This window comes from Pongo abelii, chromosome 9, assembly GCF_028885655.2.
Source record: "Pongo abelii isolate AG06213 chromosome 9, NHGRI_mPonAbe1-v2.0_pri, whole genome shotgun sequence".
In the NCBI taxonomy this organism is placed as follows: Eukaryota; Metazoa; Chordata; class Mammalia; order Primates; family Hominidae; genus Pongo; species Pongo abelii.
In genome coordinates this window covers 88,191,849-88,207,592 of record NC_071994.2, presented here as the reverse complement: position 1 = coordinate 88,207,592, position 15,744 = coordinate 88,191,849, and the positions used below count along the sequence as shown (strand labels likewise).

The following is a 15,744-nucleotide window of genomic DNA, read 5'->3' as shown; positions in this document are numbered from 1 at the left end:
TGAGATTATAGGCTTGAGCTACTGACCTGGCCTTTTGCCCATTTTTAAATTGGGTTACTTGCCCTTTTTATTGTTAAGTTGCAAGAATTTAAAAAAATATGTTCTGGACACCAGTTTCTTATCGCATAAATAATTTGCAAATATTTTTCTCCCATGGCTTGTCTTTTCAGCTTCTTGTTGGTGTTTTTTGAAGAACAAACATTTTTAATTAATTAATTAAGTGTGTCTTTTTTTTCCTTTGGTTGCTTGTACTTTTGTAATCGTGTCTAAGAAATCATTGTTTAATCCAAGGTCACAAAGATTTACTCCTACTTTTTCTTCTAAGAATCTTGTATTTTTTGCCCATATAGTTAAGTTTTTATCTATTTGGAATTAACTTTTGTATATGGTGTGAGAGGTGAGTCCAAATTTATTCTTTTGTATGTGGATATCTAGTTATCCCAGCACCATTTTGTGAAATTACTCTTCTTTCCCCATTGGATAGTCTTAGCACCTTGTTGAAGATGAATTGACCATAAATGTAAAGGTTTATTTCTGGAGTTGCAGTTCTGTTCTGTTGATCTGTATGTATATCTTCATGCCAGTACCACATTGTCTTGATTACTGTTGCTTTGCAGTGTGTTTTAAAATTAGAACGTGTGAGTCTTCCAACTCTATTCTTTTTTTTTTTCCCCCAAGATTGTTTTGGCTGTTCTGGGCCCCTTGCATTCCCATGTGAATTTCAGGATCAGCGTTTTGATTTCTGCAGAAAAGATAGCTGGGATTTTGTGGGGGATTGCATTGAATCTATAAATCAGTTTGGGGAGTATTATCTTCTTAACGATTAAATTTCTAGTCTATGAACAAGAGATGTCTTTCTGTTTATTTGGATCTTTTTTCATTTATTTCAGTGCTGTTTTGTATTTAAGCTTTCTTTTAATATTAAATGCAGAAGATGCATTTAATTTTTGCTGCACCCTAAATAACAATCATCTTAGTACATGATCCATTCACATGAATGATATAGTCAGTGCTTCTATAACTGATAACATCTGATATGCAGATTTTTTCCTAGGATATAGGATGAGGGCTCAGGAGAAAGCCACTGAAGACATTCTTAGCAGCAGTGATGACCCTTGTAGCTATGAAGGCCTGTCTTGAAGGGAATCCGGCATGTACAGAAATAGTCTGGTGAATGCCTTCCTGAGCCACTCTGCTGCTCATTGATTCCAAAGGTCTAAGCAATTGATGTGTTCCTTTAGATTGTTATATTGAAATTTTAAATTAATGGACTGAAGTGAAAAATTTAGTTAAAATATAGAGGTAACCTCTTAGTTATGCAAGAAAATTTAAAGCTGAATTTAAATGTTCTATGTTACCATTCCAAATCCATCAGGAGGCGATTATTTTGGAATATACCTAAAGTGAATTCTACAGATTTTGTTTCACATATTTAAGCACTTTGTAGAAGATTATGGTGGAGAACTTTTTTAGAAGTCTGATTTTTAACCTCTGTATCCTGTCCAATAATATTTCACTGTAAAGTGTCTTCAGTAAAGTTGATCTTCAGTGTATTTACAGATTTCAGAATAATAGATTTTTAAAATGGTAACTTTTGTTCTAATTTGAAGGGCCAGTCTTGAGAATAGTTGGTGAATTTTTTTATGTAATAGAGCAGTCTTTTTTAATTGGATGAAAATAGCCCCTGATTAAGTACAATAAAATTAGTATTGACTTAGTTGAATCAAGGAGAGCCATAATTGAGTGGGGACCAAGAAGAAGCGCAAAAGTGGCATTATACGCACACATATACACATATCAGACTGTATAAATACAAAAGAAAAAAATCAAGAATATCAGGTATAAATTGAGGACATGACAGCAATTGAAATGTATTATATCATGGCAAAAACCTCAGTAGGCTACACCTTTTGGAGAGGACTCTCATTATAAGTAGTAAAGTTTGATTTATTAAGATACTTTTTTATGTTTGTAAAAGTAATAAACTTAAAATTTAAGAAAAATACCATCCTAATTCGTAGAAAATGTTAACATTTTAGGGTGTCTAATCTTTTCTGTGTGTATAAATAGAAATATGTATATAAAGGCGCATAAAAAATTACATAAAAATTGGATCAGATTCTTTGAAGGCTGCTTTTCTTCCCCTGCTGTGTATTTTGGACATTTTCAATGTCTGTACACATAGATCCATCTCATTCTTTTTTTCTTTTTTTTTTTTTTAAGACAGAGTCTGGCTCTGTCACCCAGGCTGGGGTGCAGTGGCGTGCTCTTGGCTCACTGCAACCTCCACCTCCCGGGTTCAAGCGATTCTTCTGTCTCAGCCTCCCAAGTAGTTGGGACTACAGGCGCCCGCCACAATGCCCAGCTAATTTTTGTATTTTTAGTAGAGATGGGGTTTTGCCATGTTGGCCAGGCTGGTCTTGAACTCCTGACCTCAAGTGATCTACCTGTCTCGGCCTCCCAAAGTGCTGAGATTACAGGCATGAGCCGCCTCATCCGGCCTCAATCCATCTCATTCTTATGAATGGCTGTAGAATTATGTTGCAGGTGTACATCTGATTTATTCCCTTTTTTTAATCTTATAAAAGCGATAGATTGACCATCCTTTTATGTATGGTTGCGTTGAGTGTTTCTATAGAGTAAATTATTAAAATTGATGAGTCATTGAGATATATATACATTTAACATTTTAATACAAAACACCAAATTATCCTTTGTAAAAATTATACCAAATTATTGGCTTAAATAGTTATTTGTATTCTTCTATCATCATGAAAAATGCATTCATATGTGTTCGCTTTATATTAGTTGATTGAATAAATGGTGATATTGAGCACACTCCTCCTTCCTTTTGAATGCCATATTTGTTTTATTAATCGTCTTTTGATGTCCGTTGACAGCTTCTCTATTGGGTTTTTTACTCTTTTCCATTGTGTTGAATAGTGGTAAGGACTCACAAGCTTTTTTAGTCAGATGAATCTAGGTTTGAATTCTAGCTTCATACCAATTAGATGAGAGACTTCAGTGAGATACTTTAGCTGGTTTACTGACTTTTAAAAAATAATATTACTTTGAAATAATTTCACTTCCAGAAATGTAGCAAGAATATTAGAGAACTTCTGTATACTTTACTCAGAACCACCAGTTTTTAACATTTTGCCACATCTGCATTTCTCTTTCTGTGTATATTCACACAGGCGCACACACACATTTTTTTCTGAACCATTTGAGAGTGGGTTACATACCTGATGCCTTTTATAGTTTATATCTTTTAATACTTTGGTGAATATTTTCTAAAAACAAGGATATTTTGTTATGTATCTATCAGCTTGCTAAACTTCTTTCACATGGTGGCACACAAACTGATAACTATTTATACAAGAGACTACTTGAGGCTAAAGGGTTAAAAAGGATCAACATCTTGGCACACTTATAACCCTTTACCATACTAGTATGCTGTGGCAAAACTGGGAAGGCCTTACTTAAGCTCTGAGTTATTTCATCTGTAAAATTATGATGTTAATTAGTACTTTCCTGTCAGGATTGTTGTGAGAATTAAATGGGATATTGTATGTAATGCTTAACACATAACAAACACTCAACAAATGAACTTTTTGTGTATTAGGAAAATAAATTGTTATAGGTTATGAGTATTTTTCCCTGTTTTTTAACATTGTTAAAAGCTTTACAATCTTAGGTGATCAAAATCATTATCTTCATTTTTATGTTTTTTATCTTTCAAGCAAGCTCAGTGAGCTAAAATGATTATTATGTTTTCATCAGATATATTTATGGATTCAGTGTTTTATATTTTAATCTTGGATTCATTTGGAATCTACCATGGTAGGAAAAACATGAGGTAGAAGCCAACTTTTTTTTTTTTTTTTTTTGGAGACAGAGTCTCGCTCTGTCACCCAGGCTAGAGTGCAGTAACGTGATCTCTGCTCCCTTCAACCTCCGCCTTCCAGATTCAAGCGATTCTCCCACCTCAGCCTCCCGAGTATCTGGGACTATAGGCGCACGCCACCGTGCCCGGCTACTTTTTGTATTTTTTAGTAGAGATGGGGTTTCACCATATTGGCCAGGCTGGTCTCGAAATCCTGACCTCATGAGCCAACGCGCCCAGCCTTAGCCAACAATTTTTAAATAGAAATATAGTTTGGGTGGCAAGAAGACCAGACAGTTGCTTTTTGTTATTTTCTGTTCCAGAATGAAATATTTTGGGAGTTAAGAGCTGAGAGCTTATGTGTTTCATGTAAGGAGACAAGGAAAGAGAAGAGGATTCGAAGATACTTAGGAGAGGATTTTATTAGAGACGGCTAAGAGGATTGCTGGCAATGTTGAGTATTCATTTGAGGTTGATGATCATGAGTTTATGGTTTTGCCAGTTTGCCCAATTGTGCTATTTTGTTTACCAGCACTCAGCTATGTGTGTACAGGCATGGATTAGTTAGGTGTTTGCTCACCCAGGATTGTGAATTTGCCAGATGACTGAAATGCAGGGAAGAAAAGAGGGGCAAGAAAGTTAAAGGTATTGTAAAGGAGTGATTATATTAATGATCTGTGGAATTCTAAGCTAGATGAGGAAAGTAAAAATGAGAAAGGATCAATGTGGGTAGTGGTGGAGTTGAAACATTGAAGTTTCTGATGAGGTCAAATAGTTGTTACCACAGGGATACGTGACCAAAGCAGCTGAAAGGTTAAAAGGTAATTGTCACAGAACAAGGTGTCTGAATTTTACCTTTTTTTGTTGTTGTTGTTCAGGGGTAGGGCTAGGATGCTGTGGTTTCTGGGGGCAGTAAGGTTAGAATCAGGGATTTTGACATCAAGGTGTTGGATTGGTTGTCCATGTAGATGTTGAAGCTAATGAAGACAAGAAAGACAGCCAATGTTCAGATCTTCTGTGATGGAGAAGTAACCAGAGGCAAAAAAATGACATCAGTAAGAAGAGTTGCAAAAGAAGGGATGGTGTCCTCATCCCAAGCTCCAGCAGCTGGTTCCAGCCAATGCTGTTTAGCACTTGAGAGGAAACAGGCATCCATAAGTTAACACATTAGGGAGAATTAGGCCGAAGCTGATCAATAGGTGACTACTTAAGGCAGTCTAGTATTTGTTTGTTAAACTTTGTTGTATCCTACAAAGCACAATTGTTGCTTTTTATAGCTTAATTGTTTTTTGGCATCTGAGGTCATAGTTCATGGTTTATCGTAAGGTAGAACAGCCATTTATAAGTATAGATCATTTGTAAATTAGGGGAACCTGACATATTTTTTGGAAATGCCTTGTTACTCAGCCAAACAGTTATGCCATAATTTCGCAGTCTAATACACCTGGGTTTACATAATGACTCTACCACTGATTAGTTCTGTGATCTTAGACAAGTCATGTACCCTCACTGAACCTAAAATTTCATCATCTGTAAAATGGAACAAGAATATCAGTAGAATTTTTATGAGGATTTGAAAATGATAGGGCAATCTCTGAATAATACTTAGTGTGATATATAATAAGCTCTTAATATTAGTTCTGTACGTTAGCCCCAGTACTTTTCATGTACTGGTTTTTAAATCTGTTTTGGTGCTGCCAATATTTCTCTATCTTTAGAAATATCTGTTTGGAAATATTTAACAGAATATTTTATTAAAGACTGTGCACTGAAAGTATCTCTTGTGTAATAGCCAGATTTAGAATGATTTGGTAAAATTGCTCTTTATTTTGTAATAAAGTGGTTTTAGTTATAATTTCTGAATTAAAAGCCATTGCTGTTGGGTCATGAATAAAATACTTTAAATAAAACAGTGCTCTAAGACTTTGTTAACTCCTGGCCTACAGAGTGTTTAACTGTTTATTGACTTGAGGCAAATGATTATTTTATTTGTAATTTAAAAAAATGGTAAAACTGCTCTTTACACACCAATGATTGTGAGGATCAGATCATTTCATCATGTGAAAAGTGTGCTATAGACCTTGCTGTATAATGTAAACTTTTGCTTTTATGGCTCATGCTTTATGTTCTTTTTTAGTTCTAAATGAGTACCTTGACATTTGACTTATTGTGTTGCCTGTTTTTGTTTTTTCTGTATGATCTCTGCTTTAGTTTTCAGGTTCCATAATGACTTAAAAATATGTGACATTTCATAGCAACTTGGTTCTCTGTTTTAGTAGAGAACCGGGGGGGAGTTTGAAATGTAGATTTAATTGCAGATTCATTTGTTTATTTCTCTGTTTTTTTCATAACAGGGCTGATGGAGTTATGAGAACAATGAACACAGAAAAACTCCTAAAAACTGTACCAATTATTCAGAATCAAATGGATGCACTTCTTGATTTTAATGTAAGTTGATTTATGCTTTTGTAATTTAAGATTTTAAAAAATTAGTCATTATAATTCATGAGAATTTTTAACCTCAAGTTTTCACAGACTCTAGTTTTTCACACTGATACCCTATATGGCTAAGGATTTTTTATAAAATAGTCTCAAGTCAAATTACTTTCTGATTTTTATGACTGTTTTGGATTTATTTCTTTAGTGCTTCTCTAGCTCTAGAATTTTAAGATATACAAGCTAAAGTGGTGAAAGGATGATCTGAAAGTATATTTTCTTTTGATAATGGGTTTTAGATCTTAAAAATGTACAGGGATATTTTTTAAATGAATAGCCAACTTAATATTTTACTTTTGTCTATTTAATGGGACTCAAAGTGTGAAAATTATTCAGAAGAAGTTTAAATAGCACTTATAATAGCCTGTTATGTAGCTATTGCCCAAGGGCATTGTGTTCCCTGGAATTTTTCTTTTAATGACCATGACTTGAACCAAGCTGCCAGCTTTGTCATTCATTTATAATGTGTTAGAAGTTAGCGTTTTCAACTCTGTTCTGTTTTTTTGGCATCTATCTTACAATGTTTTGTTTATTATTTATTCGTCATTTTGTTTTAGAGATTGTGAGTGCAAGTTAGTGAATGGAACTGTGACAGTTGCATGCTGAAATAGATTTTTCCTTTAAATTGTTTAATTGCTAGTTTTTAAGCTTCTTCAGGGCAGGAACTAGGTCACTTTTGTTCTCTGTTGTACCCCCATTGCCTATTAATGTGGCACATAGTAAGTGTTCAGTAAACATTCAATAAATCTTACAGGTATTTCATAGACTAGAACAGAGATTATCCAAGTACAGCTCACTGCCTGTTTTTGTATATTTTTTAAGTGGTAGAAAATAATTAAATGGTATTTTGTAAGAGGTGGAAGTTATATGAAATTCCAACTTCAGTGTCCTCAATAGTATTATTGGAACACAGCCAAGCTCACTGGTACATATTATCTATGTACCAGTTTCATGTTACATGCTGTTTCATGTTACAACAGCAGAGTTCAAAAGTTGTGACAGAGACTGTGTGGCCCACAAAGTCTAAAATATTTACCATCTGACCCTTTACAAAAAAAGTTTGCTGACCCCTGCTCTAGAAGGCATGGGGTACTGATGCAGTTATTCAACATTATTTTGGTTTGTATAGAAGCTCAGGGTCCAACCATGCATATTTTTCTTAATATATTGTATTTGTATAAAATTTCTTATTCTTCTCAATGTCTGTATTGTACTTTGTTATATAATAACAATTTATCTGATCCTCCTGTTGATAGATGTTTAGTTTTTCTGTTTTTTTATCCTAAACAGTGCTACACTCAATTCTCTCTCTTCTCTCTGTCTCTTGTCTGTCTCTCCCTCTGTGTGTGTGTGTTTCTATTTGTAAACCTATTTCAATAGGTTTAACACCCAGAAAAAGAAAGTGGTGGTTCAAATAACATAAGCATTTAAATTTTTAATAAATATTGCTTATAGTCCAAAAGGGTGAGCCACTAACTTCTCAACAGGTGTCTGTTTTTGCTTTTTCATCTTTTTTTTGTTTTTTTGAGACAGCATTTTTCTCTGTCACCCAGGCTGGAGTTCTGTGGCATGATCGTAGCTCATTGCAGCCTCCAAATCCTGGGCTCAAGCAATCCTCCCACTTCAGCCTCCTGAGTAGCTGGAACTACAGGGGTACACCACCATGCTCAGCTACCTTTTCTTGGTTTTAGTTTTTTGTGGAGACGAGGTCTTGCTGTGTTGCCCAGGCTGGTCTCATTTCAAACTGGCAGGCTCAAGCAATCCTTCTGCCTCGGCCTCACAAAGTGCTGGGACCACAGGCATGAGCTACAGTGTTCTTTTTTTTTCATTCTTATGGGCATTGAGTAATATAGTCTGATGTTCAGGAAAGGATATTTTAGTAATTTGATTTGATTATTGTATCGTAATTTACCTGATAAGTGAAGTTGTATTTCTTTTCATGTTATTATCCATATGTATTTTTTATTTTATAAATTGTTTTCATTTACTTTATTTATTATTAGGATTCTCCCTATATAATGGGCATCAGCTCTACTAGGTAGTCTGCAAATACCTTTTTTGCCAGTTTTTTCTTTGCCATTCAATTTTGTGCTTAGTTTTTCTATATATAACAATGAGTTAATTTTCATGTGCTAAAAAAGAACTTAGAATTAATTTGGTTTATCTTTTTGATTTATTCCTTGAGATAAAACTAAAAATATTTCCAGTATTCTTTTAGTCAAATGAATACAATTATCTGGTTACAGCAAATTTAATATTAATAAATAATGTTCATTTATATGGTAGCTACTGCACCATGATCTTTATGTATGTATTAGAGAAAATAAATGTATTTTTCACTAACATGCCTAATGCATGAATTTACTGTATCTTAATTTGAAGGAAATCTTTTTGTCAGTGTCATTTAAAACCTAAGATTAGCTAATTTTATTTTCCAATTTTTCCCTAGGTTAATAGCAATGAACTTACAAATGGGGTAATAAATGCTGCCTTCATGCTCCTGTTCAAAGATGCCATTAGACTGTTTGCAGCGTACAATGAAGGAATTATTAATTTGTTGGGTAAATACTGCTGTAGCCTAATAACATTTCTTATCTTGTGTCATATGGATAAATAGTATTGACTGAGTTGTTACTTAAAGCTGTCTAAAAATTTATTATGATATATTCATTCATTGTAACAATTAATTTGGAGAAAAAAGTTTTATACCTAATTATTTCTGCAAGTGATTACATATTTTTATACCCAGGATGTTCAGCAAGATGAACTTTATTTTTTAGATATATCTATGTTTTTTCCACCCATTTTATTAATTTTTAGAAATATAAAAGTGCCTTTAAAATTTAGCTGAGTTAAGATAGTAAGTTTTAGGCTGAGGCAGGAGAACTGCTTGAACCCAGGAGGCAGAGGTTGCAGTGAGCCTAGATCGTGCCATTGTACTCTAGCCTGGGCAACAAGAGCAAAACTCAGTTTCAAAAAAAAAAAACAAAAAGGATAGTAAGTTTTATGTTATAGGTATTTTACCACAATAAAAAAAGATGGGAAAAAAACAATTTTTTTGTCCCAGAAAAATATTTTCTCATAATCATCTACATAATGAACTTTTTAAAAATTTAAATCTGTTTTTTATAGTCTGAAGTAATGTGGACTTACTCAGGGATGCTTTAATCTATAGGGATAGGGAAATTTGGCTTATTTTTTCACAAGTGAAAAATAAAGGTTTTTCTATAAAGCTTTGGAAGGCATAGTCTTCCATACTATAATTAGTATAAATTAACCTCTTTACTTTTACGTATACATTAAACTTAAATGAACTTTCTGAGTGACATTTGGGCATGGTAAAGTTGTTCTCTTAGATAATATACTATTAGTAAGATTGGAAATAGATGTTAGTGCTGTTTTAAATGGGGTCAAGTGTGGTATATGTTTACACACAAATATATACTTAGGTAATTGTGAGGAAAAGTACTGTGGCACAAACTAGGAATATGAGTAGGGTCAAGTAATGTTTCTTTTTTTAATATAATAGCACCTCTATTCTAATTTGCTTTAAATACCTAAACTAACTTAACACTGACATTTTTCTAGTAGGGTATGTATGCTCCTTTAGAGACCTATTTGGAGCTATTACCTACTTTTTTTTTCCTTTTTTGGGTGTTATATTTTGATGTGAACAAAAGAATTTTTACATTTATTTTGTCAGAAAAATATTTTGATATGAAAAAGAACCAATGCAAAGAAGGTCTTGACATCTATAAGAAGTTCCTAACTAGGATGACAAGAATCTCAGAGTTCCTCAAAGTTGCAGAGGTAAACTGTCATTAAGTGACTGTCTCCTAACTTGCCTTTTTGTCTGTAAGTATGGATTTTGAAGTCATCACTCACTATCCAAATAAAATAAATGTCTTCAATTTAGTATTCAATCATTATTATGCTGTATTGAATTCTGTGGCAAGATATGAATCTGATAAAATAGTGAATAAAATATATGCTGTAAATTTAATTCAATAGCGAGTATTGAAAAGTTACCTGTTTTTACATTGTTTACTTCTCTATAAAATTAAGTAGGTGACATACAGTAGTGCCAGAGATTTTTATGGTTGGAATTAATCATATATTTGAGAATGTTTATTGTTAAATGTGGTAGAGAATATCCAGTATCAATGCAGATTTCTTTCCAGTGAGACAGCTGGAGCCACATAGTTCAAAATGTTTTCATTGGCCGGGCACTGTGGCTCAGACCTGTAATCCCAGCATTTTGGGAAGCTGAGGTGGGTGGATCACCTGAGGTCAGGAGTTCAAGACTGGCCAACATGGCAAAACCCCGTCTATACTAAAGATACAAAAATTAGCCAGGCATGGGGGCGGGCGCTTGTAATCCCAGCTACTCAGGAGGCTGAGGCAGGAGAATCACTTGAGCCCGGGAGGCGGAGGTTGCAGTGAGCCGAGATTGCACCACTGCATTCCAGGCTGGGCAACAGAGCAAGACTCTATCTCAAAAAAAAAAAAAAAAAAAAAGCTTTTGTTCCCCGACAGAAATGGATTTTGTGTATTTATTATCATTGATTGTGAAAACTATGAAAGTAGGTAATAGGATAATCTAATTTTGCAGCTCTGCTTAAAAATAATTTTCTGAAATTGTCATGGAAGGCAGGTGTGGTAATACTTGCAGGCATTATCTTGCTACCACAGGGGCGTTCTTAAGGGTTTTTTTGTTTGTTTATTCTCCCATTCTCCAGCCTCTACCCATCTCCACCAAAGATTTCTTCCTAGGATAGTTTGCTCAATTATGTCAAAGCAGTTACTTTGGAATTAGCAACATAGTGATTCTAGGCTTTATTACTGTGGTGATATATTATTCTATATTAGATGCAATAGGACAACAGGATGATCAGACAATAGCTTTGTTATTAATCTGCTGTTTTATGAAGCCTACTGAAATTAATTTTGAATTTAAAAATGTTTCAAGGAGAAAGATCCTTACCGTTTTTTAAGGGTGAGTTACATACTAAAACAGAAGAAGGTGGTGTTTATGCTGTGATTCTAGTAAATTCTTTAAATAAGTTTTAATTTGTTGACATTCCCTCTTGGCCTTTTATGTTCTTTGCATTTGGTAGTTGTAGTTACAAAGTTAAGTTTTTTTTGTTTGTTTGTTTTTTTGTTCTGTTTTTTTTTTGAGACGAAGTCTTGCTCTTGTCTCCTAGGCTGGAGTGCAATGGCACAATCTTGGCTCACTGCAACCTCCGCCTCCTGGGTTCAAGAGATTCTGCTGTCTCAGCCTCCCGAGTAGCTGGGATTACAGGTGCCTGCCACCACACCCGGCTAATTTTTGTATTTTTAGTAGAGACGGGGTTTCACTGTGTTGGCCAGGCTGGTCTTGAACTCCTGACCTCAGGTGATCTGCCCGCCTCGGCCTCCCAAAGTGCTGAGATTACAGGCATGAGCCACAGCGTCCCGCCCAAACTTAAGTTGTAAGCCCCCTTCTGTACTCCAAATCTGCTGTTAACTTAGGTGCAATAGACTGTCTGCTATATATGATTTTTTTTTTTTTTTTTTTTTTTGAGCGAGAGACTTGCTCTGTCACCCAGGCTGGAGTGCCATGGCGTGGTCTCGTCTCGCTGCAACCTCTGCCTCCCAGGTTCAAGCGATTCTCCTGCCTCAGCCTCCTGGGTAGCTGGGATTGCAGGTGTCTGCCACCGCGCCCAGCTAATTTGAGAAATGAGGTTTCACCATGTTAGCCAGGCTAGTCTTGAACTCCTGACCTCAAGTAATCAACCCACCTTGGCCTCCCAAAGTGCTCGGATTATAGGCATAAGCCACCACACCCAGCCTGCTCCATATGATTTAAGAAAAATATGAAGAGTCCCTTACCTTAAAATATTCTGTTTTGGGACTGTCTTTGGGCTTGCAGTTTAATTAGAATGCCTTAGTTCCTGGAAGAAGGCAAGAGTAACCTCTTGAAACATGTTTGAAGAGGACAAATGTATCAGGCAGTGATTAGTAACATCTGAGTAATAATGAATTTATCAGATTTTTTTTTTTTTTTCTCCTGAGATGGAGTCTCACTCTGTTTCCCAGGCTGGAGTGCAGTGGCACAGTCTCTGTTCACTGCACCCTCTACCTCCCAGGTTCAAACGATTCTCCTGCTTCAGCCTGCTGAGTAGCTAGGATTACAGGTGCCTGCCACCATGCCCGGCTAATTTTTGTATTTTTAGTAGAGCTGGGGTTTCACTGTGTTTGCCAGGATGGTCTCCATCTCCTGACCTCGTGATCCGCCCACCTCGGCCTCCCAGAGTGCTGGGATTACAGATGTGAGCCACCGTATCTGGCCTTTATCAGATTTTCTACTGACATCATTCTGAGACCAGCCCCTGAGAGGTCACAAAAGGAGGGGAGACTGATTAGAAAATGACACACAGCCACAGGACAGAAAATAGTTTTCTAATTTGGATGCTAGAATACACAGGAACCGTTTCTATCTTTTTTTGCTGGAAATTGCCTAGGGCCTGAGCATCATGAAGGTATATTGGAATTGGTTTGTGAAGACAGTTATATCCTGATTAGATATCACTTGACATTTGTGTAAACCTGGCCTACCTGACAGAACATGAGTTTTTAAAGTGTCATCTATGGTGATTTCCAGGGAAAGCATGTTTTATGGAGAAAGACAAAGTCGATGTCTTCAGGTTTGTTTCTTAAATTTTTTTTTTTTTTTTTTTTGCATCAAAGAGCTTGTTCATGGTCAGGCTTTCTCATTCTTACCATAGTGTTTTTATCATATTACACATAGAAGAGAGGGGAGTTTTCAGATTGTGACAAGGTAGCTTATATACAGGTGTTCAGAAGACAGGGATGCTAACTTAGATTTGTTGACTTTCCAACTCTAGTTTCCCTACTGTTACAACTTTTAGGGCCACCAAATAATATCTAAGCCGTTGGAAATATTGAGTATTTTTGGAGATTAAATATTTTCCTGATTCTTAAGAAGTCTGTTTAAAATATTACCGGTACTAGCCGTGATGTCATTTTTCCAAATTTTATTTATAAAATATTTTTATTATAATTTATTAAATACAATGCTTTTCTTACAGCAAGTTGGAATTGACAGAGGTGATATACCAGACCTTTCACAGGTAAGTTTGTTGTTAAAATATCAATCCACTATCTGTTGTGTACAAGTTGTGAAGAGTATTAAGATAAGTAACATATAGCCCCCATTGTCAAAGGGATCAGTGCAGCTTTTGACCAATTTTAACATTTTGATGTATTCCTGAAGATTGCTCTAACATTATGACTACATAAAATGATCTGCTTGCCACTTATATTTGTGGCCTACCCACTGTCATACCATTTATTTAATCTCTTCAATCACTCTTTCTTTCCCATCATCATCGTTTAAAAAAGGAAAAAAAAAACTTTTTGGAACCTGAATTTAGAAAATGATATTTAGAAAAACAATTTTCACTATACTGCTGGTAGAGAATTATACAGTATTTATTTTTCCTGTTTTAAACTTCCACTTTGACTATTTGACTCAGGTGGGAGTATTAATTTAGGGATAAACCACAAAACATAAGATTAAGAGAGTAGGGTTTGGGATATGTCCAAATTTCAGTCCCGGCTGTGCCATTAGCTGGCCCTGTGACTTTGGGGAAGTTACTTTCTATTCTTCAGTTCCATCATCTGTAAAATGAAGATACAACAGTACCTACCTCATACAGTAAGTAGTTCAGAGGATTAAATAAGTTAATGCCAAAAAAAAAAAATTAGAGCATTAAACACACTCAACTAATGTTGGCTATTTTAATATTGTCTTTATCATCATCATCTTCAAAAAATTATCTAGGAAAAAACTTCATACCTGCTGGTTGTTCTGGCTTATTCTCTGTTTTCTTTACTGAGTATTAAGAATGAAAGTACCTGGCATAAGCTATCCTTGTAACATTTCCATTAACTCTCTCAGTTGTTGACATCTGTTTTACCTTGTTTTGAACTGTTCCAGGACGTTTTGTTGTTTCTTTTTGACATAGAGTTTTGCTCTTGTCGCCTAGGCTAGAGTGCAGTGGCATGATCTCAGCTCACTGCAACCTCCACTTCCTTGGTTCAAGCGATTCTCCCACCTCAGCCTCCCAAGTAGCTGGGATTATAGGTGTAAGCCACCACGCCCGGCTAATTTTCGTATTTTTAGTAGAGACGGGGTTTTCCATATTGGCCAGGCTGGTCTCAAACTCCTGACCTCAGGTGATCCGCCCGCCTAGGCTTCCGAAAGTGTTGGGATTACAGGCGTGAACCACCACACCCAGCCTCCAGTACATCTTTTAAACGCCTTGTTAACAGTTATTATTGAGTTTCTTTGTACTCACTTGTTCTGATTCTTCCCTCTAATGTCAAGGCTAAGAGTATGCAATAAATCTAGTCATGGGTTATATGTAAGTAAAGAATCCTGTATATGTCCACTTGAAGTAAATTGGCTTTATTAAGAGCAAGCACATTATTCTGGGTTGAACATGAGACAGGTCATTGCTTGAATAACATATATTATAAAATGATTTGGCAACTTTAGATTCACCTGTTACCCACCCCATTTGTTATGCTTCCCTTATGTTTTATTTAAACAATCGTTGTCCTCAGGCTAGATGTAGAAATTACAGGCCGTCATCATGTGTCTGTGTATGTTAATATTCACCCTATTGTAATTAGAGTAGGGTTCTTTAACCTCCGTTCCTCTTTTCCTCTGTATTGATGATCTCTGAGCAAAGGTAACTTGCCAGGCATTCTTTGGATGATTCAGAAAATTTTCAAAAGTGAACAAAACAAAGCTGTTTACACTTTAGGGAAGATGGTAGTAATGCAGAAGAGTGGAAATTTGAGATTATGTACTCTTTTTTTTTTTGGTAATTTCTTTTAAGGTGTAAAGCATCACATTTTCTTCACTCTTTGGGTTTTGTTGGGGGAGGGGGAGAAAAGATAGGCTTTTGCTTTGTCACCCAGGCTGGGGCACATTGACAAAATCATGGGTCACTGCATCCTCACCCTCCCAGGCTCAAGTAATCCTCCCACCTCAGCCTCCTTAGTAGCTGGGACCACAGGCATATGCCACCACACCCAACTGATTTTTTTACTTTTTTGTGGAGACAGGGCCTCCCTATATTCCGCAGGCTGGTCTCAAACAAATGGGCTCAAGCAGTCATCCCGCCTCTACTTCCGCAAGTTTTGGGATTACAGGTGTGAGTCACTGTGCCCAGCCTTCTCACTCTTTGTCATGTGGATTTGACTTTTGAAGAGTAGCCAGATATATTTAGAAGGGATTTTGGAAATGGTTTGTCTTACTAATCATAACTTGGTAGTTTAATATTTTTATT

At 35.7% G+C, this 15,744-nt stretch overlaps 1 protein-coding gene across 30 annotated transcripts in view; it reads left to right on the top strand.

The window, feature by feature from the left end:
* PICALM (phosphatidylinositol binding clathrin assembly protein) overlaps positions 1-15,744 on the top strand; it is a 111,774-nt gene that overhangs the window by 48,824 nt on the left and 47,206 nt on the right. For all 30 annotated transcript variants that reach the window (XM_054526154.2, XM_054526162.1, XM_054526160.1 and 27 more), the window contains 4 exons: positions 6,241-6,334; positions 8,832-8,943; positions 10,086-10,192; positions 13,474-13,515. In XM_054526154.2, the coding sequence (XP_054382129.1) occupies positions 6,241-6,334; positions 8,832-8,943; positions 10,086-10,192; positions 13,474-13,515 (355 nt within the window). The remainder of the gene's footprint in view (positions 1-6,240; positions 6,335-8,831; positions 8,944-10,085; positions 10,193-13,473; positions 13,516-15,744) is intronic.